At 32.4% G+C, this 22,326-nt stretch overlaps 1 protein-coding gene across 11 annotated transcripts in view; it reads left to right on the plus strand.

Annotated features, from left to right (window-relative positions):
- LOC127865683 (mucin-like protein) overlaps positions 1-22,326 on the plus strand; it is a 208,320-nt gene that overhangs the window by 98,057 nt on the left and 87,937 nt on the right. For 7 of the 11 annotated variants that reach the window (XM_052405618.1, XM_052405615.1, XM_052405616.1 and 4 more), the window contains exon 2: positions 3,911-4,106. The exons of 2 other annotated variants lie outside the window; for them this stretch is intronic. In XM_052405618.1, coding sequence (XP_052261578.1) covers positions 3,911-4,106 — 196 coding nt within the window. Of the gene's footprint in view, positions 1-3,910; positions 4,107-4,518; positions 4,701-6,202; positions 6,300-6,848; positions 6,928-22,326 lie in introns of all 11 variants that reach the window. 2 more of the 11 variants (XM_052405608.1, XM_052405609.1) reach the window with 2 other exon arrangements.

Here is a 22,326-nt window from a genome sequence, read left to right on the forward strand (position 1 = left end):
CAAATATTTCAGTTGTGTGTGGTATATTGTATTTTATACACAATAATGAAAAGTGATATAAGTCCTTGGTGTTATATGTCTGTTTGTTTAGAGGGAAAAAGACAGCACAGGAACTAACGTCTGGGATATCATATCCTTATCAGAAAACAAAACAGTTAATAACTGAAACTGCAAATATAACTAAAATGTATTTAAACATCATCGATTCTATTGGAGAAGTGGTGTGTCCCATAATTGAAACTAGCCAGTACAGTATGTTTCAAGAATACTCCCGCATGTCTCTGCTAATAACGCTACCAGTGCACGGTGTTGTTAAAGATAAAAAACAAACAACTGCAATAACAAAACAATGAACCTAACACACTGCCCTAATCAGGCATTTTGTGTAAAAAAAACACAACTTGTGGAATGTAACCGGTACACTAAGGTACGACATTGCACCGAAAATGTTTGCAAGGTAAATTTCTAGGAAAAAAACCTCCAAAACTGTTACACGGGAATAAACAGCAAAAGAAATACAATTCCGAATGACAATAATTATGCTTCCAATGTTATTGTCTTTCTGGATTGTATTTATCATCACAGAAATGGATAAAAGCAACGTTTGGATTATCAAAAGGTAAATGTAATATATTTTCGAGATAAGTCACTATATTATTTATACAGTCTTTCAAAATTATGGAACGTTTTAAATTCATCTTTCCAGAAATAGCAATATGTGGGGTTAATCTCTTTCAAAAAGACATTTTATTCAACGTAACGTACCGAGTTATGAAAATATAAAAATTATAAATTGATTTTGAAACCTTAAAAAGAAAACATTAATTATTTAATAAAGTTTGGTGTCTTTTACTCTTTATACAATGGAATATATTGCAATGGGTATAAACTGTTTATTGAAGTCTGATCCCCCCTCTCTTCTCTGGTCAAACTCCCATTGGAGTTCTTTATAAATTGGAGTTAAACGGGGATCCCCCGTCAAACACCCATTGGAGTTTAATTTAAATGGGGGATTGACGGGGTCCCCCGTGAAAACCCCGTTGGAGTTTAATGGATATGGGAGATGGACGGGATCCCCCGTCAAAACCCCACGGGAGAAGAAAATCTACAAACACTTTATTTTCTTATTAAAGTACATATTTCTTACAATTATAATTTAAACATGTGTATTTGTAAACATTGAAACAGAAAACAAAGCATAATATTTAAATTACATTTTTTGTAAAATATAGGTAAAATTCTCCCGTCTGAAAAAAACACCCGTTGGAGAATTGCAATTCTTAACGGGGGAGCCAAAACCCCGTTGGGATCCAACGGGGGATGGCAACTTTATCATCAAATAACTCTACTTTCCAAAAACATTTTAACTCTTTTTTTTCAATTATATGTATGTACTCAATGCCCCCTACAAATATGCAAAATTTCATAACAATTGTTCAATAAATAAAAAAAATAAGTTTGCAAATAATCTGGATTTGCAAACTTAATCTGGATACTGTTTAATGTTAGATTATTTGCATAATCAGACGTTTGCCCATAATTCAATACAAGGGATTGACAAAAAACATTTTTTTAAATTCAGCTTTATATACTATTGTAGGAAACCAAATGTGTGTTGGAGAAGAGAATTGCATATGTTTGACAAAATATGTTAGATTTATTTAATCCATTAGTTTGGCGAATTTAAAAAAGGTTTTTTAGGTTTAAAATCAATTACATTTAAGATATTGCACCAGCACTCTGCCTTTCAACCGATATATTATTCGCGTACAAGAGTCGATGAGTTTTCAAAGACAAAATAAAATTACCTTGGATTGAAGCCAAACACCTTATTTGACATAGTAAATTTAAGTATGAATAAGAAACATATTTTATGTATGCCATGGTAGAAATCCGTCTTTTTTGCGCTTTAAAACTTAAAAATAATCGCGTTTGTCGAAATGGACGTATACGTTTAGAAATTCTACTATCGGTTTTAAAAGCGGTTCCTTTGAAAAAATAATCAATTACTTGCTAACTAGGCTAAAGATTTAATTTTATATATGCCAATTAGAATATATTTGGTGGTTACAAGGTAGAAACCCGTATTTTTTGCGCTTTAAAACTTAAAAATAATCGCGTTTGTCGAAACGGACGTATACGTAAAGAAAGCCTACTTTCGGTTTTAAAAGCGGTACCGTTTGAAAAATACTTGCTAACTAGGCTATAGATTTAATGACAATTTTACTCAAATTGCATCAATATGTATTGATTAACATGTATTTCATTTCAAGGTCAGAGGCTTTAAGCGTTTCCCTAGATCTTTGAAATCGGTAAATACATTATTTTTTATCAAGATCGTTTGCTATAGACATAATACTTAGAAACAATTCGTGTGCGCACGTGCTCCTCTAAATTATTGTTATCGGCATGCACATCTAAATGACTTCACGATCCAATGTCTTTGGTAAAAGGTGGTACGTGTGTTCACAAATATTGTTTCAGACAAATATATCCTAAGAGATCCAATATTGATCAGGAGATTCCGCGATGTACGTTTTATGAAAAGTGCTAAGTTTCCGAAACATAAGACAAATTCGGGGCTTTTGCTTTCACCCGTGGAGACAAATCATTTGGGCTTTAAACAGGTTCATTTTCATGACACTCATTCACAAAGTATTTGTGTTCGTCGTTTTCTTTGGTCAAGTATGTTCTTGTTAGGTATTGGTCACTTGTCACCAATAAGAACCCGTTTTGAAGGAGCGCTTTATCTCTCAACTATGCAAACTGCTTTCTAATTTGTTTTAAGAAGCCACTTATAACGAGAATTGAACCCCATATGGTACCAACTACCATTTACCGAACAATCTGGTACTTAATTCGCCAACGCATTTTAAAGGGACTTCACAGATTTGCGTTTTTCTTTAATGAAATATATATGTTTACTAACAAATATAGCATGTCTCAAATTCCTGCTTTTCCCGGGATTCGAACCCTGACCCTCTCAAAGCAAATGATAATGCGCTAACACTGCGCTACCGCTACCACTGCGTTACACCGAACACCGAGTTTTTAGTATATGAACGAAACATATCCACTATAGTGTTACTCGGCGTATTTTCAAAATTATCCAGGAAAAGCGTTACAAACACTTAACTATCTAACTGTTTTCGAATGATGGTTATTCGTTAATGAACAAATAATCGTTACATTCGTCGTAAAAAAACACACTAAAATTAAAGTAAATTGGATAAAAATGCGGGGACATTCTTTGAGTCTTAATTCAGGGTGCAGGATCAAAGGGGTTTTCAGGTGTTTTCCCACGGGCAGCAAAGAATGTAAACACACCGTTAAGAACTTTATTTTTGCAAATATATCAAATTATTAATATACTTTTGAACAAATATTAAGTGCACAAAAGCCAGTTTTTATTGCAGTGTTTGTCTATATTTAGAATAAAGAATAAATCTTTGAATACGTCTTAAATCGGTGCCAAAAATAAACGTTGCGTGCTGCAGTTTATAAATTAAGTATAGATCGGATGTTTTGCCAAGAACACAAGCTTATGAAATAAATTAATTCTGATTTATTTCACATTGCCACAAGCAGCATAAAAACTGTCTTTTGCACTAGTTCAAATGCTAACAATTCTTATAAAAAAAGTGTATTAAAAAGTAATTTGAAATAAAAGACCACTTACCGTTGTGTTTACATCCTTTAAAGTTTAATTGGGAACCCCACAAAGTCACGTGATCCTGCACTCTGATAATGCAGGGACTGGAGCGGCAGGACCATAGACACATCGATATATAAAAACACGCATTCACTCACACACACACACACGCACGCACACACAAGCACCTACGAACGCACGAACACACACAACCCGTTTGTATGATACTTCAATTGCTGTTCATTTATTTTATTTCAGGCTCAACAACTAACCTCTGTGAAAAATTTCTTACCGATAAGAATTTCATTTCGCTATTTGCCGAAACGAAGGATGCAGCAACCCCGTGCGCATGCGCGGAGTATGATATGGCGCAGGACGCCATGTTTGAAAAGGTCGGGACTTGCTATGAGGAAAGGCTGTTCAATGATGGCGCCAAGCAGAGATGCTGTTACAGGTACAGAAAACCAAAACACGAAACTCGAGCTTTTAAGTGCTGTTTCCGTGTTCACATCTTACTTTAAATTACTCGTGTTTTCTTTTAGATTAAGATTACAATCAGATATCCAAATGGACATCTTATTTACTACGTACATGTTTATAGAGTCATGTGTTTATTTAGGTATGGACGTTAAATTTAATATATTATTATAACTTAACTTTATTTACAATGCACCCATTAACGTATTCATTTGACTATATGACTTATATGAAGCATGCGTAAATCAAAGTGGTAAGTGTTTTGAGCTGTTAAATGATTGTAGTTACACTTATCAACATTGTTCGTTCCTACTTACAGAATTGTACAGGTAATCAAACAATTCGATATCAGATATGTCTCTTTATTGTAAATATCTTATATTATGTAGCGAAAATGGCAAATTGCTGGCTGGATACCGTGATAATCGATTTGGTATTCTTGGTGAGAAAGAATATTCAATGAATGAAATCCACGACAGCTGTTGTAACAATAACAGCCAATCAATGTGCAATGCGTTTATCGAAATCACTCATTCAGATAATTGCCAGCGGCACCAGGATCAATACTCAGGTACACAGACTTTCAATTTAAAAATTCATTTTATGTATTAAGTAAAGAAACTATAACATTCGGAATATTTTATTTTAATTTATAAATGCCAGAAAATCCCCAAAAATATTCTTCAGATTCGAAACTGGAAACTCTAAGAGCAGCACACTGATATTTATTACTTAACGTGTATTGGAAAAGGTATGTTAGTTATACAAGTTTGTTTTCCAAATTATCGACGATAACCGCTACAACCGCATTATTATTTTCCCTTAGGGAAGAGTATTTGTAACACTTTTAATAAAGGAGTGTAGTTTTGCTGGCATGAATAAAAAACATCTCATTTTAGGAGATTTTTGCCAAACTCTGAACAAGTCAGTTTATCTAAGGAGCCTTGATTACAGTGTAACGTCGAGATGGCGTAACACTATTTTTGAACAATCGTCCATGCGTCTTCTCCTAATTCACAAGGTCGCAGTCATCGGCTCTACTTCTATAAGCGTAAACGCTCAAGTTGATGAGTCGTGTGTTCATCAACCACTTTTGCGCATCATGCTTTCGTAAGTTAAAAATTCCCGACGATATTGGAAAAGTGTCTTTGTGGAGGACGTGCGAGTCACCGTGCGTTGCGACAGTCACAAGTCGAACGTTGATTGAAGACACCTTACGTTTACCGCAACGACGGTAGTCGCATGCTCACAATGCATAGATTGCGTCCTCTTATGAAGTATACACGTGGAAATATACACAGGTTCAATCAAAAGGACGAACGCAATGCTGCGCATATTATAGCGATCGTCAATACTAGTGTGGTAATGATGTGTTCGAGTTCATTCCAGGACAGAGAGGAGGCCGCTTTTTCGGCAATTCGAGACATACGAAAGTCACACTCTTCAGTCATTGCACTACTCGGCGAATTCAAATAAGTCTGGAAACATTTACGGATGGATCGACGGAAATTTTTGCTATTATCGTTTTTCAACGCCTTTAAATGCCCTTTTTAAACATGAACTGGAATGACCTTAGTATGTGTGCATATCCAGTCTAAATGGGGTGTTACGTTTTAAGTTAAAAATGACATTTAAATCAGCAGGGCGGAACTACCTGTCAATATGATCATATCCACTGTAAGAGAATCGTACGTGTTAAGTACATTCAAATTCATCGAATTCGGCTCTGTTGATTTTTCAATTAAATATAATAGCCCTTTGAATTATGATAATACCTTTTCACGTTTGGCGTCGGGCGTTTGATCCTGATAGGAGGAAACTTTAAATATAACACCCAATAATGGTGGTTATACGAATATTTCCCGATTTTTTCTCTCTAGTGTTTATTGTTTTTGCTCGAATATTCATAATATGACATTTTTTTTTGCATATTTCGTTTCTGTCTCATAACACATTATCTTATTACCGGAGTTTTAAAATAAATGTCATATTATGAATATTATGAATAATCATTAACATATAATAATGTTTGCTGTGGGAGATAAATTGTTATATATTTTCTTTATTTTTAAGCTTATTCGTGGGGTGATCCAGTTATCGAAACCGTTAGCAATACGTCATATTCTTTCAACGGACACGGAGAATATGTTTTCCTGAAATCGAATAATACGTAAGATTAAATTACTTAAATTCTTGTTGAACAATCATTATCGAATAATAAATTAATTATACATTAATTATCTATTGTTTGCATTTTTTTCTGAAGTTATCAAAATAGGATGGCTTGAAAAAACACTTTAAAAACAACAGTCAATGACATTTGAAAAAAACAAGGCTTTATACAATTTTGAATCGGACTATACGTAATCAAATTAAGATAAGGTGTTAATTCTTTCCTGCGGAAATTTTGTATGGCTTCACTAATAAGGTGTAATAAAACCGTTTTGATGGTTCATAATGTAAGTTGTATTCTGAAGAAGATTGAACACGGATCAACAGGAATACTTAAATAGAATACACGTAGACGTTTTCAATACAGAACTAATGATAATGTTCGATCTGTCCGAAACGTCGTCAATATAGCTTGCTTTTATTTTTCGCCGCGTATGAGCAAGTCTCTTTATTCAAAACTCAAACATTACTGTTAACTAACTTATGCACATTAACATTATATAATTATGGTGTCATTGGTTTAATTAAGCTATATCTTGTGTTACAGACTTGAAATTCAGGCTCGTACAGATTACCTAATAGCCAATTCAACTGATTCGACAATTTTTACTGCTTTTGTGTTTACGGTAAGTTTTTTAACAAACGCCTTTTAAAGAGTAAAGTGTCGTGTGTGTGTGCATTAACTGTTTCAAAGTGTTGATAAACTCTTGTCGAATATTTTGTGTGTGAAAACATTAGTTTAAATTAAAATTATTTGAGGTTGTGGAAATTAACTGTTGTACTATCATCGGGAGGAATAATTTATGTAACCCCAATAGTATTTTCATAATCAAGATAAAAAATATTGTTTATTCGTTTTTATAGATTTACCCACAAAGGCAGTCGATCCATGTTATATTTAACAGAACCAGTATGAATCTTAACCTGTACGATATCAGAGGTAATTTCAAGACAAGCACTTCCTCAGTGTGTAATCCCCGCCAACCAATTATGGGGGATGCCTTCGAGGTATTCTGCTCAAATACAACATCTGCCTTGGGGTTCAAAATTACTCCCAAAGTTAAGCTAGATAATATAAATGCGGTAAGTTGTAAATTTATTTATTATTTCAGTTTTGTTTGTTGAGCTTTTTTCATTATCATGTTCCGTGCTCGTTTGCATTTTATACATAAGGAAGTGTTTGATCGTTTTGCAACTAGACATTAAGCGTTGAACTTCGGAGGCAACGATGCTATTATTTAAATGATTTAATTTTAATAGTAATTGCTTCTGTTTACAATATTAACATTCTTCTTACTAACGTTATAATTGATTGTATTTCCTTAACATTAAGGATAGCACTCAACCAACTAATTAGAATGATAAACCGTTTGAATATTTCACATTTAATTTTATATGTATTAAATACGCTACCATGCAGAGTTACATATTTACGTCGAAAACAAAGCCGTATGAGTTCAAACTACTTTTAATGGATGTTACAATTACATTATCGAGTTCAAATAAGTTATGATGGATGTAACAATTACATTTTCGGAACTCGCGACAGGTTATTGCCTTGACCGAGAGGCCGATTGTTCAATTATCGAAATAATTTAAAACACCGACGTCAGCAGGATATCTGCATCTCAATTCAGACATACCGAAAAACAATATTAAAACAAAGAAATACAAAAAACAACGAAATCATGAATACCCTCATGGAAAAAAGTGGACATTGTCTTACATATTGTAGTAGTATGAAAGTCGAATGCTTACGGACATATTTGCAAATTGGCTGAACACGGTGGTAGTTTCGTCGGCTAAGGACAGTTTAAGTAAGGTAACATAAAATTGAATCGACCTTCCATAAGGGGTAAACACTTGGGGTATAGGTATCATAGAAAATACATGTGTTTGTGAATCTCGCTCAGATAAAACTTATATACCCTGAAAAACAAATAAAAACATTATTGTTTTGGGCTCATCGTTATGTTCTGGCAGAGAACTCGTGCCATTACTACGTACGTCATAATAGGTTTACACATATTTCAATACTTCAAGGGAATGGTTTTATGTGTGGAGAATGGTTCGTGTTGTTTGTCAAAACATCATTTTGACGAAGAAAACATGTCAACCTTGATTGTGTATGACATTATTAAATTTCATCGTGCATGTTGCATATTGAATATATCGTCATCTTATTCAAATGAATGTTATACTTCGAGGTACATATCAGTAGTTTTGTTAAATCGAAGGTTTTGAAAATAAGGAATACAAGGAAAACAAAAAGTACATATAAAAATGTTAAATTATAATATAATGAGGTTTTCTTTGGTTATTAGTTTTGCACTTAATTTCTATTTTTAATATAAAATATTCTTCTTTGGAACAGTTCACTTAATTAACTTGTACTATGAACTGCATAAATTGCCAAGTAAAATGCAAATAGTGGACCGTCGAGGGAAAACATATTCACAAATATTTTACCTTGAATTATTACCTTTACTGTGTGTAATATGAATGATACTATAATATAAAAATCGTATAAATAGAATAATTATCGTATCCGATATAATAAATCCTTGCGGCCTTCGAATGTTTAGGGAACAAATGAAATATTACATAAAAGGAATGCGACCTTGGACTTGACAGTTTTACTTGGACTTGAATTGTATCCATGTGTTTTTCTATGAAACAAATGATCTTACACAGTTTACAACATATGCAATGCTAATAGATCATTCTGAATAGTATTCTGAAAAGTTAAAGGCCCTCTACGTTAACACTTTACCTAACCCGTTCAATTAAGATAAAGATGAGTATTATGCTTGACGCACAACTAGGTAAAAGTTTAAATTGATACACATTTAAGGCCTTTCATGGGCCCGTATTTGCAAACATACAACATTAAATAAACGAGGGCAAGTGTATCCGTGTTTTGACCATGTTATTATACAGTAAAAGATTAATTACGATAACTGAATGATTACGCAATCAATATAATGACTATATATTTTTTAAATTCATTAATGAAAACCCGTCGATGAAAAAAGCATGAACATGCGCTTTAGGAGTAAAAGCAATTTAATATATATATTTTTTTGTAAAATTTATAATTTAATTTGTGTTTATCAATGTTTATGAGCAATTGTTTCCAGAAAAAGGACACAATATAATGCCATTTTTTAACAATATGTTTACATAACTTGACTTTGTGTTTTTATTTTGCAGCTTGTTACCCTCGACAAAGAATTCATGAACATTAAAATTACGTCATCGAAAGAACTCGCAAACATTACGGGGTTGGCGGGAAATGTACAAGACGGATTTTACGTCTTGCCAAATGGAACGAATTACTCCATTAATAGCAACGAGTCTGTAATGTTCGAATATGGAGAGACCTGTAAGTATTCAGCATTGTAATGTGTTGTTTTTTTTGTTTAATGTGTCGTATGTAGATTTCAATAATAGACAAACGAATTGCTTTTCCAGTATCAATGAATGAGTTTAAAATGATGTAGGCATTTTAGTGAATCACACCCAAGATGTATTTCGATAAAATAAATCGTAAATTTTACGCCTATATTTAATATGCAGAAAAATAAAGCATCACAAAAGAATGATGCTTACGTGTTCTTTAAATAATTGAGTTAAAATAGTTATGCTTGTATGATTGGCATTTAATTGCAAAGTTTACCTCAAAAGAAGTGTGGTTCACAAATTATTGCTGCGCATACGTTATCATATCGGGGGTCGTAAAAGTAAACCTTAAGTTGATATTAACTCAACATATTGAAAACACTAAGTTTTTATAATCAGAATAACATATGTTCAATGCAAATTAACTTAAGGGTCAGAAACGTATCAAGTGAATAATACGTATGTACATTTGCAAATATTTCATATAGCTATGTCAAATACTAAACATAATGCCTCACAAATTACTTTTCAAGTTGATGATGCAAGTAAAAAAAGTTTATGAAATGAATTGAACGTTTCAAAATTATCAGACACGTGATTGCACATGCCAATATTTATACACAGTTTGTGTGTTCATAATCATTTTAAACAGTGTCTGTAAATAAAATGTGATTACACATTAAATGCCGATCGTGATCGTTAATTCTAAATTCGGAATTGTTCATTTTTACTTTTACTATAAAACTTAAAATATGTTGTGGTAATAATTGTATTCGCCCTTGAGTGTTGATTTATATGCATATGATTAAAAGTGTCCAAAGTCCGAATCACAAACAAGCATATTCGTATTAGCAGATAATCTTGTGCATATAGAACAAATCTACATGAAAAGTGTCAAAAAATCAAATACCACGCTGTATTTGTTCTAAATATTAAAAGCGTCATTACCATTGTTCAGTGAATTTATGTTTCACTGGAGATACTTAATCACGACCAAAAATAGGATCGACTATTTATACGATAAAGTGTAACACTTTTCATATTTATCTTTGCAGGGTCTCTCAGGAACAATCCAAACTCTTCTAATTTCGCGTACAATCTCACTGGAGGAAACTTCACATTTTACAACAACAAATCGACACCTCGTTTCCTAGAAAATTTATTAGACAGGCCCGATGAGTTGTTTGAGGTCTGTGATAAGACAATGATACCTGCGTTTAGAAATACTTGCCGGAATTCCTGGGATAATCAAACCAACAAGGAATGCATGCTCACCATTGCAAGGACTTGCAATACAACACTTGGAAAAGCCATTCAGGAGCAGGTTGAGAGACAACGAAACGAACTCCAAAGAAAGTGTATGGCCCTTTGATTTTTTATGTTATAATTACGTTAACTATTTTAAAAGTTGGTTTCATACACATTTATTTTATTGAAATTATAATAAATGGAAATAAATTTGTTAGCTTGATAAGACTGTTATAGTGTTGAAATAACTGATTACTACTGTACCAGCTTAATAGTGATACAATTAATTTGCTATTGTTGTACTAAAAATATAAATATGTGTAATTTTAATTAATATCAGATCTGTGTTTACAAAAGATCTAATGTAATGAAGTTAACACTAGACATATATAGATATGAATGAACTTACTTTATTATTCACTTTACAGCTTTGACCTTATGATATTTTGTTGTAGCAAACAAATCACCTACTTTTATGGCATCAATGCCCAATCAAACGACGCTGATTTATAAGGGCAACAGCTCATGGACCCTAAATTTATTAGATCATGTACAGGACGAAAATAGGACAGGTCTACGATTTGAGGTGGCACCGAACTTAGACGAGATTAAAATAGGTAATGCATATTTTAGTAAAGGAACCAAATATTATGTACGAATATAAAGCAAGGATAAAGAGTATTTCTAATTAGTTCACATCAATCACGTTAAGCTAACGTTTTCCATCGCTGTATGAACTATAGATATAAGTTGTTATACATTAACTCTTATTTTTTATGTTTTGAAACCGGAGAGGACTTATGGTTTGCACTCTATGTGTCGGTGAGTCTGTGAGTCTGTATGTCACACTTTTCTGGATCCTGCGATAACTTTAAAAGTTCTTCATATTTTTTTATGAAATTTGAAACATGGATAGATGGCAACATGGTGATTATGCACGTTTTTTCATTTTGTTCCAACGTCAATAATTCTGGTTGCTATTGCAAAACAATGACTAGAAATATTGCAGAAAATGGTGGCTCCTGCTATAACTTAAAAAGTTCTTCATATTTTTTTCATGAAACTTAAGACATGGATAAATGGCAATATGGAGATTATGCACATCATTTCATTTTGTTCCTACGTCAGTCACGACTTCTGGTTGTTATGACAACAAATAAACTAGAAATATTGCTGAAAATGGTGGATTTTCACCGGCAGGGGTCTTTTATTGCTTGGCAATAGTATTGTTTAATCTATTTTAAAAGTCTTATTATGAGTGAAATGTTTTTTAACTTGACCATTATATTTACTTTAAGTCTTCGTTTTAATGTATTTGTGTATCCATTTATTATAATATATAGAATTAAACATACCTAAATACTAATGAACGATGTACAAATGTTGTTCGAATACTTTTAGCGTCAATCAAAATTACGCTCACCATAAAAGATATTTATTTGAACGAACTTTATTATCATAAATAACATATATTTTTTACACTCCTGTCAACGTGTCGTCCTTATGTTTTCTGATTAAAAAAACGCAAATGTGTAAAGAAACTCTGCAACCTTCATCTTGAATATTTCAAAAAACCACTACGTATCAAAGTTTATATAATATCACAACACTAAATTATTACTAAATGTGATATAAATTGCAGACGTAGATACCCATAAGTTAGTGTCGCGGATTATTTATTGGTATCTAGCTAGGAACATAGATTTGACTGAGGGGCCGATAAAACATTATTCTGTACATCGAAATTAGCTTAAATTGTCACTTGTTACTGCGCGATAAATATATATACCATTCGTCATACCTTTAATAGAACAATTGTATTATAACCAAATTATAATAAGCACACAATCCATTAACAATGTGATTGCTGTGAAAATTCGAAAGCACTATGCAAAAGCATTAAATGTGGCTGAATTAAATTTCAAAATGTATGTTACGTATAACTAAATGTGTGTGTATATGGCCACCTTTATGTTTGTCGTTGGTATTGCTGCTGAAAACGTCGAAAATAATACAACTGTCAGTGCAAAATAAACGTACAATGTTGTCAAGCACTCGCTGATATTTGTGATTAAAACGATATCAATCTCATTTAGTCGTTATTAATTGAGAGTACACATAATAATTCAATACGAAGAAATTGGGGTGAATGTCATTTTTGTCAAAAACCGAATTACCGAAGAAAAAAGGATTCTCAGACATTCCAAGTTGTCAATCCTTTATATTGTTTTTTCCAATTTTCGGCGAAATCAGTTATTTAAAATGTCATTCTTATGCCAGTTGTAGGCCAGGATATGTTACATAAAAATAGGTGGTCCGGGGGTCCTCCCCCGGAAATTTTTTAAATCCTATAACGCCTGTTGTGAGATTAAAAGCATATCTAGACACATAATCAGATAAGAAAATAGAAGACTTTGGCCTGTTTTACTTTGATATTTTACTGTTTTATCTCATGTCAGAGAACTAAATTTTGTTTTTGTTCGGCATCAAGGGACCGAACCGACCCGTATTCAGTCAATGGATCGGGATACGGGACAGGTGCTTCATTTTAAATGTCCGCGGTCATAAACATCATTCGGAATGGTTTTTAAAAATTCAACGATAATCGATTACAACTTACTGTAGTGTTAAAAGGGAGACAAGTAGATATACATGTAAATATATGTAAACTTGTAAAAGCAAGTCACGTGAAAAGAAGCGAGCTAGAATCTATGCACATAGAAAGAAGTAGAGTTGATAACTAGAAGATATGTCACTTTAACACGACCAGAATCCATTGTCAGAGGTTTATTTCAATATAAAATGCAGATTTCTAACACTTCAACCCCTCAGGGTCAACATTTTAATGCGTTTTTCAAAGTTGAAGCATTTTTTTTTCATGTATCAAAAATAATTGTAAGCCCGGGCCAGCTGTGCCTCATAGCAGCTACGCCCCTGTCAATTAATATTAATTCAGCAGAACTTTTTCCCTTTTATATGTATATATAGATGCAATAAAAATATTTATAACCATGAAATAAAGATAAAATAAGCACCCACGTATTGTTATATCCTCTCGGAAAACCAGAAAACTAATCTCTAGTCTTTCTAGGAATTTAAAAAAAAAAACGGCATAGGTAAAAAACAAACTATAAGCACACATGTTTTTTGCGATATGTACCTTTCATATATAAACGAAAGATACATTGTTTAAAAAAACGTTCAAGCTTAACTGGCAAATGCACACACATTTTCCACAAATAAATTTGCAATAGCAATGCTCAAGTAGAGAATTTTAGATGTTCTTTTTAACTTAAAAATTCTTATTTCATATACATCTTTGATAAACTGCTTTCAAGGATGTAACGTATTAGTTTGCAACAAATCATTTGTTAATGAAATAACACTACATCATTTGTATTTAAAACAAATCGGATCCGATCTAGTTAAAATTTATCAGCCCATATTGCTAACGTAAGCTACTATCTTCATATGTATGTAGTTTTTATTATGAAATTGATGGATTTTTTTACAAGCAACTCATGGTCAATAAACAATATGTGTTATAGTAAATCGATAAACATTATTTATATAATCTCCTCACCAAGTATTCTTTTAATCAAGACTTTCACGTATATGACTGCTATCCTGTTTTGATTATGGCCGAATGTTTGGTAGTTTTACGCCCATACTCGAAAAACGTGTGAAGTGACGACCGTTTACGAAATATGGCGAAATTACACGACAGTCGGTACAGTTCTTAATGACCAGGTGATTTTAGGACATGCGATAGGAAAAATGCCTTATTTGTTTATAACCACATAGAACAAGCAACTATACAAATGCAACTGATACATGTCAAGTTTGCGCCTCCTATACTTGATCCCCTGCCATCAAAGCATAATTTGTATAAGCCTTTGTTCTGGCAACCTCTGGGGTTAGGGTGCAGCAACACTTATCTGACTCTTCTAAGCGGCAACCACTACACGGAGGTAGTGGAATCAGTTATATAAATTAAAGAATACATCTGCTTTGTAAAAGGATTGAATAAAACGATAAAAAAAATATGATAAACAAAACAACAACATTCAGTTCAGATCTAGAAATGCCCTAACGTTACATTAATACAAAACCCTTTAATGAACTATCCACGCGTCTTTATTATTTTTGTTTTTACAGTTGATGGCGTTTTTAACTGGACAGTAGGGGAAGCGTTACGGTACACAAACCTCAGCGACCATTCAATACAATTCATAGTGTATGATCAGTTCAACAAGGCGGATACCCATAGTGTCCGTATACAGTATTGCGGTTGTGAAGATCCAAGTGAATGCAAATTCCAGGACGAAAAGGATGGTGAGTTATTTCAGTTAGTACTAGTTGCAGTATATTTAATATGTTGTTGAAATACATTTATTTTTTTGTTGTAACTATTTCAAAGACAGAATAAGTAAGTAATATACACTATTAGGGCATATTACGAAAATCCCTACATAAGATTACTGATCACTGTAAATAATCACCAAATAGTTTACTTAAGGACAAATATTTTGTTTTTTCATTTGTGACAAGTGTTCGTTTCCTCTGTGTGCAAACAGCACCTCAAAACACACATGTTTTAAGTAGACTATCATGTATTAGTTTGTTACCATTACACGCTTAACTGTGTGCACATATAATATTTACGAACAGGCAAACAAGTAATCAGCACATTTGTTTCAAATAAAAATCTAAAAATGGATTAGATGAAATGATAAACTTATTGTCCAGGTAAAGGTATTTAATAATAGTTTTATATTGAATATTGGTAAGCATATATAAAAAAGTCATTTAAAATGTGATAAAATGAACTGAAGTGAATGCCTAGTACTTGCAGTAACTATATATTCAGTAAATCGGAAACATTTAATGTATTTCGAAAGTTTCTCGGAAACTTCTTATATTGTCTTTTTGCAATTGTGTAATGCAATTTGCAGATGACGAAGAATGTAAGTATTCAGTTGATAGTCAGGTACATATGTATATCAATATTTTATCCCATGCAATATCCCGCATTTCATTTAATGAGTAGTTAACACACAATAATTCTGTTGTATTGCTGTATTCATCGCATATGGTAGATGTTACAATATATCATATACGTACGTATGTGCTTGCTATTACTTAAAAATAAAAAACACATGTATATTTTTCAACTGGTTCATCGACATATGAATGTTAACGTGTTATGTTATTATGTGCATAATAAGACGTGACATAAGCACGTTAATGTTGAATGCTATTAACGAATAGAATATTAACACAAAATGCAATCACATTTTTATTCGTTGATATATTGGAAACATTCTAGGAAACACATGATTTGCACTTGGTCGTTGATTTTCTGCGATAAATGTCATTGTATAGTTTATATTATGTCATCAAAAGAATAATATTCATTAAATATACATTATATAAGGTCTACATTTGTAACATTAGTAACCTGTGTATATATTCAGCATGAATACATTACTACTTGTGTAAACATATTGGCACATTTGTATTCGTCCGAATAAATTAACATATATATTTAACAGCAAGCGCACTCATACACATGTATTTATCAACCTTTTAATGCATTTATGCGTTAAATATTATTTAAATAAGAAAGCGAAAATTGAAAAACTTTGATTAGCAGTTATTTAGCTACAATGCGTTAAAATGCATTCCTTTACCAGGTGGAACACAATAAATGTTGTTGGAAAAAGACGCTACTTTTGTCAAACCAAATCTTTATAATTGATTGTCTCAAGAAAGTGTGTGAACATTTTAGCATCCATAAGCCATTGGCGTCAATGACGGTTTATTGTGTGCTTGTGGGTGAAAATGTACGAATTGAGTTAGAAGATAGTGAATTGCATTTTCAATTTTTTGTTAAGTTTTCCATAATTTTTTATTTATTTATGTATACCTTATTTCAGACACTGCAGAATGCAATTGTCGAAATCGTTTCGTGGATGGATTGTATTGCGAAAATAAAATAGACCCCTGTTCTAAATATGTTTGCTACAAAAACGACTCTTGCAACAAAACCTATTCGGGGGATGGGAGTCCATGTGCTGTGTGTCCTCTCGGGTTTTATGAAGTAAACATTGATACGTTCCAAGATTGTCGTGGTATGAAAACTTATTTTACTTTTTTCGTAAGAATAAAAATAAAAAACACTAGAATCATCGAAATTATGAAATACTATACTTTTAAATACGCAATTATAGCGGTTTCCATTGGATTCAATAACTATCGATCATCACTGGTCATAGTAAAACCCGCTTAGATAAACAAAATATCAAATGCCATTAATTTTTTAGTCCTGAATTGCAAAGAAATTTTGAAATGGGATACAGTTTTGGTGTTTATGGAATCATTTCTGTGTTAAATACAAATCAAACTAATTATGTATACTTGAATATTCTAACGGTCTTTTACGTACAAAGAATATTAAATGTATAAATCAAGGTTTTAGTGAATGTTAATCGACGAAGGTGAGTGTACCATTAAAATATTATGGTTGTTAATGGTTTACAATGAACCACGATATACCTGTTCAAATATTAAGTTACACTGTTGAATTAAAATAAATGGCTCCAAATTATTGTTCGATTTTGCATTAAAAATTGATAAAATATACATATTTTTTAATTTAAATTACAACTAATTTTGAATGTAGTTTGCTATTTAACTGGAAAACATTTAATACCTTTATTTGTACAGACTTGAACGAGTGCAACGATACCCGCATTCACAAATGCGGCCAACAGTGTATTAACGACGTGGGATCCTATCACTGCGCATGCAAAAGTGGATATCTGCTTAACAATGATAACTTCACGTGTGCAGGTGTGTTTTGTATTCAATGTGTTGTAGTATCTAATTATGAAGAAATGCCTTACAATATGGTATCTATAAATTCAGTTTTATAACATTATTCCAAGTAATTCCGAATATCGTGTAATGTGTTCTGAAATACACTAATTAAATTCAAAAATTTCAATTTTATACAAACAAGCTGTATGCCATCGTTATACTAAATGATTGTCAAAGTGTATTATTCTGTTCAAGGCATCTCTTTGTATGTTTTGAATTAATATTCTTAGTATTTATTTTTCTTTAACATACAATATACCATGGATGTGTCTTATATACCCATTGCATTTACATCGGTTTTAGTAAAATATGCCTGTTTTGCCATGTCATCTGACCATGTTTCATGAAAACAACTTTTTTGCCAGACGTGGACGAGTGTGTGCTAGGCAACTATTCTTGCACTAATCCTCATGAGGAATGCGTGAATTTGCCGGGAGAATATATATGCGGGTGTGAGTCCGGATACAGCAAGGACAACAACACTAATACCTGTGTGGAACTAAGTACGATCATCTTAGTTATAATGTCACATTGTTGACAGAATTCTTTTCGGTATTTAGAAATAAATTGTATACTACATGTTTGATGGTTTTTGAATTTTAAAATGTGATATTATTTGGCGTTTTGTAAGTTATGTGCATACACAAAACAAATTATTTTATAACGCTCGTGTAAGAAATGTTTTAAAATGTTACACTTGGTGTACACTTTAACCAAACATGTTCAGCAATTTGACATGTCCAGTTTATTTCAGGTTTAGTTCAGGTAAAGTATGTACAAAGTATTTCAAAATCTGTCAATACATCAGCTTTTTTTATCATGCCAGTGTTAACATTTTTTCAATTAAGGTATTATACTAAGTTTTGTAAAGATCAGGTCATTTTGTTCACGTTTGTGACGTCAGCTTAAAACATAACCTTTCCAGAGAAAACGCCCATTATATATTTTGGATGATTTTGAATAATATCTTAATTTGGGACTTCACTTACTTCACTCGGTTTTTTGGAGAATGTTCGTGAAGGAAATGAACGGAAAAAAACTTTGGAACTCGGACCGTTCAATACGAATTTATTTGACGCATGTGCTTTATGCGATTCCTTGTAATGATATTTGGAAAACGGAACGATATATTTCGGCATGACACTTGCTTAAAGTATATCCGCCTTACAAGCTTTTCACACTAATTCCAGTGGAGCGTAAGTTTTAAAAGGAGAAGTAACACAAATAAATACAATTATTAAATAAGTAAAATCGATTGAAGATGTTGTTCTATATCAGCGAACACGTATTCAAGATGACTGACTTAAGTGATTTTAACAAACTTAAATAAGCCCACGGTGTTTGGATGCGAATGCTTACACCATGTTTTGATATTACAGAGAGCAAAATGTATTTCGGTTTTTTGGAGTATATCGTTCATACGAATAATATTCCTCAGACCAATGACTCACTTCAGAATGGGATTGCGAAAACGTCAACGGAGGTTAGATTTCTTAAAAAAATATTTCTAGCTGGTTTAATTTTAGACACATTTTTAATCAAATTATTTATATATTGATAATTGATCTTGTGTGCCTTGAAAAACAAACATTTTAAGTTCCAACTTCTACGGTTATCTATGATAGGTTCGAAATAGTTTATTGAGTTCCAGTGTTTGTTTTTGTATTTCTGATTTTGTTTTCATTTTCAGTTTACTAACTTCCTAAATACCGCAACAAACTTTTCGAAAATTGAAATCTACAGGATCTACAAAAGAGAAGACGTTGCGTAAGTAGTCTATGCTCAAAGCGCAAAGGCATATTCACTTTCTGAATGTTATTTTTATTGTTCTATGGATTTAATTATATGTTGTTATTACATAAGCATTTCGTTTGTATCTCTTTGATTGCTTTCCCTATCTCGCATATTTAATGTTCTCACTCATTGGAATTAATCATACCCATTACATAGGATCATGAGTTGCAATTTTGTTTCTATGATTTAGGGGTATAGTTGTCCATTTCGACTTCATTCTTCACATGACTAGTAAACGAGATCGCCAAGATATAGTGAAGGACCTGACAGAAAGATTAAATCAAAATCCAGGAAATAAATTATCATCATTCCCGCAAATGACTCTTAACTCTCCGTTAAAATTTCAATTACAATCACGTAAGTATCTGAATTCGAATGTCGTTCACTTCATAATTAACAAGCAATTAAAAAACATGCGCTGCAATTTTATTTATATATCCTTGTCGATATGTTGGTTGTGAATGTTTAATCAAATGTTATTTTCGAATGTTATAGCATATATAACAGTGATTTTTTTCTATTGATCAATTTATCGATCGCCTTTCTGTCAAAATGCTGCCTATATGTTCATTCTTCGCTGCCTCTCTGTCATAAACAAGAAAAATGGATGCTCGGAATTCACAAAACAGGTAAGACAATCTAAAATTAAAACCCGTAAAGACATTTGTGCATAAAAGAGGTGGTCATTTAGTTGAAGCATATATCCAGCCACAAGTTCACAGTTTTTCGCTGGTCCAAACACTTATAACAAACTCTATCGAAGATAGAATGATGACGAGGGTGGTGGAACAATCGTGCATACATGCCACTTTAATGACTTTTAACATAGCTTTTTCGTAATATGTCAAATATCTAATGTCATTGATATAATCTTTATGATCAAATCTTTACGTTCAATGTACGGTATATAGTAATTTTCATCAATTTTACTTTAAAAAAATGCCTACTTTCGCTTTCGTTATGGCACGGAAAGCCTCCCGATCGGCTCCATTTTCTGGCAAGGAAAGCCTAGTCGTCGATTGACATTTTTATTTTTCTCAGGTTTATGAGTTTAACACTTGTTAAAAGTATTGATAGTAAAAATTTAAAATATCATAATATTGGATGTTTTGTGAATTCCGAGCATCCATTTATCTTGTTTATGACAGAGAGGCAGCGAAGAATGAACATAGAGGCAGCATTTTGACAAAAAGCGACCGATATGCTTATACACCGTGACAATTGTTACCGCTTTATAAGGCGCATTAATTACTCTTCATTTCTTAATTTCTTAATACTCTTAATTAGTCTTCATAAAACGTTGTCATAAGGCTGTCCTTGTCATTATCTAGGCCACGTCCGAATCAGGATTATGTGATGTCTGAAACATAGGCCATCATATGAAATATTCGAAAACACATAGCAGCATATAACCTTTATTTAATATTTAATACTTGAAAGTTTCTTTATAAAGAGTGGATTGTCCGAACGCAAAATGACACTAATTTAGTTTTTTGTAAATATGTACATAAAATATTCAAACCCAAAATGTAGAAAAAGATCCAACCTTTACTATAAGTGATGTTTAGTAAATCGTTCTTATAAATATTAACACGAACCAAAAGAAAGATTCGACAATCGTATGTGATGTGTATCACGTATTTTTGTCGATTCGGTTTAGTAAAAATAAAAAACATAAAGTGACCAATCGAACATGTTTTTTGCGTGTATAATTTCAAACTTTAGAAGTAGCAAATGTGTAATATTATTGTTATATGATGTTCGAAAGTATAAGCGTAGAGTAATAAACATAGTTTACGGTGAACTGGGTACTTGGCAATTTGAAAGTAATAATAATGCGTTGCCAACAAATTTTAAATATTTTTATCGTCGATACAATAATCGTAACAGCGGACAAGGGAGGAATCTGCGACGTTGTTCCTAAACGCAGCGACTGCCTCGTGCAGAGCACTCATTGTGTCAATAAAGAAATCGACGAGGACTATTATGATTGTGAATGCAATGCCGGCTTCAAGAAACCTATCACTGGAAAGAAACGGGATGTTTATTGTGACGGTACTGTAAACGTATATTGGGTTCTTATAAACTTCATATTTAAGTGAGTTTGCATCATTCTATACATTTTTTGCAGATGTGTTTATACAATACATATTACCGTCATTTAAATTTAAAAAAAAGTCAAAGACAACAACAGTTAAGAAACAAATATGCTATCAATTATTTCCTGTCTAATGAAGGCTTGTAAACCCGTTTTGTATAAATTTCTAATAAACTTGAAACAGTTTTTTTTGGGTTAACGCAGTGATTTCATGTTTCGATAGACGTTTATTTGAATTTAATCGTAGCGATCTCTTTTTCATAAGACACGAAAAACATTAAATTTATTAAATTATTAAGGTTAATTTAAGGCAAATATATAATACTTGTCATTCTAGATGTGAACGAATGTGAGTTATTCGAAAAAAACAACACAACAGGAGAACGATGCGTGCATGGACTACTGTGCTCAAATACTTATGGTTCTTGGAACTGTACCTGTCCTACGGACAGGCTATGGATGTCCGTAGGCTCTACAGCAGATCCAATGTACAGATGTCAAGGTCAGTTGTAAATAAATGTATTTCGATAAGCATTAGCACTAAACAAATTAATTTTTCCGACCATGCTCCACCAAATATGCTTGGTACCATATATTGCGA

This window comes from Dreissena polymorpha, chromosome 2, assembly GCF_020536995.1.
Source record: "Dreissena polymorpha isolate Duluth1 chromosome 2, UMN_Dpol_1.0, whole genome shotgun sequence".
Lineage (NCBI taxonomy): Eukaryota > Metazoa > Mollusca > Bivalvia > Myida > Dreissenidae > Dreissena > Dreissena polymorpha.